General features: G+C 40.8%; 1 protein-coding gene across 1 annotated transcript; it reads right to left on the reverse strand.

Moving 5' to 3' along the window:
- Window positions 1-1,512: 1,512 nt before the first annotated feature.
- Window positions 1,513-4,309, reverse strand: epcam (epithelial cell adhesion molecule). Its single transcript, XM_044045135.1, has 9 exons — window positions 3,950-4,309; window positions 3,291-3,392; window positions 2,940-3,204; window positions 2,789-2,854; window positions 2,637-2,703; window positions 2,429-2,527; window positions 2,129-2,326; window positions 1,986-2,030; window positions 1,513-1,890 (listed from the first exon to the last, which is right to left on the reverse strand). Exons 1-9 carry the CDS (start codon window positions 4,008-4,010, stop codon window positions 1,867-1,869), a joined length of 927 nt encoding a protein of 308 aa, XP_043901070.1. The 5' UTR covers window positions 4,011-4,309; the 3' UTR covers window positions 1,513-1,866.
- Between the last annotated feature and the right edge of the window lie 1,307 nt (window positions 4,310-5,616).

Genomic DNA, 5,616 nt, shown 5'->3' on the forward strand with positions numbered 1-5,616 from the left:
CATTGTCTACCTGCCCCCTTTTTTTTTATTATATATTATAAACCACGCCCTCTGGGAGGCAGTTCATATACACAGCGAAACAATGACAGTACAGACACTCACTATTTCCTACATCAGCCTTCTTCTACTGCCCCACAGTCGCCGCGAAGGTATCATGACATGTCGATACCTGCAAAAGGTGCCTGACAGCAACTGGCACACCCTCATTCCTGCAGTCTTTCACAGAGGAGAGAGACAGGGAGAGCAGTGGGGGAGGGGGGGAGGTTATATGAAACCTGCCTCAACTAGTTTGAGGCATACTTTTGTCCCAGTGTCACTATGGAGACGAAGAGAGAGGGAGGACTCTCACAGAGGGGGGGGAAAAACTGGGTGAGGCTAAATAGAATGGAGTCAAAATAAAAACAAAGTAAATGTGCATGAACAATCGAATAACACTGGACAAGAGTTAGGAGAGGAAGTCATACAAATAATAGGTCCTTTCAAAATATTTGTAAACTAAAATAGTCAATTAAAAACCAGAGAAAGCACTCCGAGAGCACAAACCTGCACCAAAGCTGCTCAGGTTCACTCCGATATCTCACAATTACTGTCAGGAAATCCTAAATCCACACCAAAATGTAATCATTTCTTTCAAAATGCATGACTTTTTGAGTTATGTTGCTCACTAACAGACAAAAGGTAATGATTAAACTTTTTGTCATGGTGTTATGTGTCACATGTGAACACTAAGGCTTAAATAGGGGCTGCTCCATCAAAGAGAACGCAGACACACAACAAAGCACAGACCCCTGTGATCATGTTTTGACAGGAATGTTTACTTCCGCAGTTCCACCACCTGCGTCTCGACTCTCCTCCACTCGAGTCGCCCCTTGTTCAATTAAACCATTTCTGCTGCAGACTTTGACTCTGAATAAAAAGCTCCTTCAGGGTTGCTCCAAGCGCCTTTGAACCCAAAGCTTTCTCTTGGTATTTGTTGTGTACATACTGCAGAGTGCTCATTTATACGAGTGAGCCAGAACCTGTCCGACAGGTTGGACACAAAGCCAAACAGTTTCTTAAGACATGGCTGGAGATGAGTAACCAACTCCTTTTTTCTTTTAATACACGGACAGGTGCCGTCATCTACATACCAAGGTAATCTTTGCTAACCAGTATGAGTAAAACAAAGCACATATAAATAAAGCAGGGATTTAAGTTCTTAGTTTAAACACACAGACTGGGACACATTCAAAACAGGACTGCCACACCCATCAACCTCCAGTGAGACCTGCTCCATGTAAACAGGTTTACAACAGTCCACCTGTATAAAAGGGCAGCCATTTTAATTTCTGAGATAAGGGCAAAAGTCCATGTGAAGTTATTAAAACCACACCATTTGTTTGTGCAATAAGGTGACCACTATTTCTTGTAGTTTTCCTGTCCATATACAAATGCCTGTACTTTGCTATTGTGTTAAAAAAAAACAAAAAAACAAAGTATCACACACAAAAAAAAGATGGAACTTCATCAAGAGTCTTTTAAAACATTTTATTAAAAACAAACTGTCAAACACATCAATAAGAAAGCAACTGTACAATCTGTTACACGAAATTTAAACCATTCGACAACTTCTAACATTTAAACATGGCATGTGTCAAGCATATTTTAAAAAGCACAGTTCCTTATGGCATGTGGGACTGGATGATGCATGAAGACTTTTGAAAAATTCATAAATAAATGATGGTATCAGTAGTGCCAATGTCACCAATGAGCATCGGCATTGCTCAATTAAATGGTAAAAAAAAAAGGCACACTGCAAAACATGATCATCCAGTGGTGATGTATTAACCGACTCTTCATTAGACAAATCCCGCACCAGAGAAGACTTTACATGGCCTCCATCTCTCTTTGCTGTATTGGAAGAACAAGACGATTAAAGCAGGTTAGCAAAAAAAAAACCAGCTGATTGACATTTAAATAAAATAGTTAACAGGAAATTGTCTCACCTGAGCTTTGTTGTACCGCTGGTTCTGTCTCCTTCTGGTAAAGAACTATACATGTGCAGAACAAAAATAATAATAATTAGCAGAGAGAAACATCAATGTGCTTCAGACAAAAAAAGAGGAAACGCTGTGGCAGGTGCACTCACCAGGATCAGCAGGCCGGCAACCACAGCGAGCACCACCACCACGATGACAGCGATGATCCCTCCAGACAGGTTCTTCATGGTGAAAGTTGGGGCCTCCTCATCCACATAGTACACCAGAATTTTCTCCATCTCCAGCTTCTGGGTTCCCACCATTGGCTCAAACTTATCCTGGTTCTTGAACAGGGGCAAAACCTTCACCTGAGAGATGATAAAAAAACAACAGTGTGAGTTCAAAAAGGCGCCTCCTGAAGCCTCCAATGAAAATATAACAGTCGCGATGTCAACATAGCAATAGCATACATCTTTCTCCATGTAATAGGCCATGTTGGCAATGTCAGTCTTGCGCTCTCCCTTTGCCTTCTTCACATCGGCCACAATCAAGCGTGCATCAGGGTCGTACTGCGGAATAACACACAGGAAGCTTCGGTTATTATCGTCAACCAACACCACGTTAGAGTGTGACATGCATGGCTTCATTTTATGCTCTGTACATGGACCAACAACGTACCTGGATATCATCCACCAAATCTTTGTTGAAGTTCTTGTAACGCTTGTGAATGGCATCCGCAATTGCACTACAATTTCAAAAAGGCAAGAAGTGATGATAATGCAGAGATTTCAACATAAACGTGCATGTTTGGAAATATTCAAGACACTCACGTCTTCAGAAGTTTCTCATCCACAGGTTTCGGCAATTCTTTGTGAGTCAGCTGAAGACGGACCCAGCTGGAGGGGGGAAAGGAAGAAACATTTCAGATTTAATCGTCAAAATAAAACATCCCAACACTGTTGATAGTTGAAGGGTACTCACAAGGTCTCCACCAGCTTCTCACACTTGAGGTTCTTGTCTCCCTTGTCGGTTCGACGTACGCCGGCGCTGTTGACGCACCAGCACTCTTCAGTGTTGTTGCACTGCTTGGCCTTGAATTTGCCGTCACTCTCGCACTCTGGGTCGTAGATGCCGTCGTTGTCCACAAAGGCCGTCTCCACTGGCTTTCCTCCTACTATTATACGAGTGTCCTGGCCCTTTCTGGCCCTGTACATCTCTGCCTTCATCAAAATGCACTTGGGGACCACTGACGATGGGACAAAAGGGCAGGTTATGAGCAAATGAGGGCTACAGAAATGATAATAGAACGTGCCGGATCCCAATAATACTTACATTTGGTGCAGTCCAACTGCTGTTTGTAGTTGTCACCAGTCATAACATAACAAGAACATGGAGTCCCATCACAGGTGGCCCACTTCATAGTCTCACATTGACCTGAGCAGAAATAAAGGTTTTGAATTCAGAACCAACATAATTGTCAACTATTAAAATTAAAACAATATATATTTTGCCACTTAATTTAATAGGTCGTTGTTAAATTGTGATCGTTTCCAACATTATGAGCAGTAACATGATTTAAAAACGTTAAAAATCCTCAGAAACTGGTCAAATGTGGAGTGTTGACTGTTCCTGTCGCACTGTGTCATAGAGGCCTATAAGAGCAGCAGCAGCAGCAGCAGGTAGATAAGCAGGTTTACTGAACACCTGGGCGTTGGTTTCTATAAACAGACAAGTCCCCCAACGAGCGGGACAAACCTCCCAACCCCCACTCTTCAACCAAACTATCTGCTTCACTTCACATAGCTGAAAACAACACTTTCTACATCATTAAGGGGTCCCCTTAAACAACAAAATGTCAAATTAAAAAAGAAAAATGGGATTAAAACCTAATTACAACCCTAGTTTAACATTACACCGTGTTGCTCATCTGTGGTACTTCAACCACAAGCTGGTTTCCTTTTTAAAAAAAGAAGGTAAATGAATCTACTTACAGCTCTGGGCTGAAGCTCCGGCCGCAAAGGCTGCGACAAACAGCGCGATCCAAATCTTCATGTTGATATCGACAACAGAAGAAAAGAAAAAAATTAAAGTTTCCTTGTTGGGTTTCTGTGCGTCCGACGTCCACACGGGTCAAAGCTGAAGTGAAGAGAAGCGTCGAGCTGTAGAGCACTTCCTCTCTCTGAGTGCAGGTGTGTCCTGGTCAAACCTGTTCGGAGAGAAAAGCGGAGGAGCGCACGCGCACAAACTTAAGAACGGAAAAATGCGCGAGCAGCGGCTGCGTTCGGTTGCTATGAGGACCCTAATTAGTAATTAGCTCCCTGCTTGTTGTTCTTGACGAACTGAAGCAGAAACTGCAGAGGATTCAATTTTTATTAACTCCAATCGTAGCCCGCGGTGACGTCAAAGAGAGGGGGAGCTCCAAACACACCTTTACACCGGTATGACCATATTTGGTCACACCCACCCCCATTTTCAATTGTTGTCATACTGAAGGTTCCTTCTTTGTTTTTTTGTCCTTTTAGCTGTGCAATTAATCAAATAATTAAACATTTTATAGACTCTCTGTAATATTTTTTGTCACTTTCTATTATTTCCTTTACACTTATATATATGTTTTGGCTTTATTTATTTTGACTATTTTGAAACTAGTCCCTGTTGTGTATACACATAAACGTGGGGTTTCTACTGACCTTTGCACCTTTTTTTTTCTATTCAGAAAAATACAACACACACTCTACAAATATACATTAAAGTAAATATTTGTACTATATGGTAGTACTGACAATTATTATAATCAGTAGTAGCACTTGTTGCATTTTCTTGTTGTTTTTAAGTAAATGAATGTGAATAATGTAGGAAACAAAATCTTTATACCACTTACACACACTTATGTAAGGTCATATGTTATTTTAACATTACTTACATTATTCATGAACCTTTATTTTTTATTTTATTGTAAGGTTGTTGTACACTATCCAAAGTGTTCAGCTATGTACAAAATCTTGCAATTTCCCACTGTGTGCATTAGGCAACTCAGTCCAAACCTGTATGTTGTTTACAATCAACTGGGAGACATTGCGTTATGATGACATCATCAGCTGTGGGAAGCAGGTATCTGACATGACAGAAACCAGCACGAGAGAAACCATTTCTCAGGTGAGTCACGCTCGGCTGCATGACACAACTGAGTAACAGCGTCAGGTATCACTGAGATCTGTTTGAAAAACAACAACAAACAAGCAGATTTATATTTGTGCGATCCAGTACAAATATTACATAGTGCTAAAACGTGAGAAATACTTAAAAATAAATGAGTGTCGTATGAGTATAACATAACTGAACTGAAAATGTCTGAACTGATTTCACTGGGAGCGTTTCATTCGATCTTACTAGAACCAGTGTCTGTGTTTTTAATTTATTACTGTGACCTCAACTCCTGCACTTTAAATATCATGCAAACTTTATACACTTTGACATTACTGTTTTTGTCAAAGTCATTGTTTGTAACCTGTCTCCTGTGTCTAATCTAATATATCTGCTGCTGACCTCTTGGCCAGGTCACCCAAGGAAAAGAGATTTCGATCTCATTGAGTTTTTACTTGGTTAAATACAGGTTACATTGTCCTTCACACCTTTCTCTGTAAGCTAATGATTAAAT

This window comes from Solea senegalensis, linkage group LG15 (assembly GCF_019176455.1).
Source record: "Solea senegalensis isolate Sse05_10M linkage group LG15, IFAPA_SoseM_1, whole genome shotgun sequence".
NCBI lineage: Eukaryota > Metazoa > Chordata > Actinopteri > Pleuronectiformes > Soleidae > Solea > Solea senegalensis.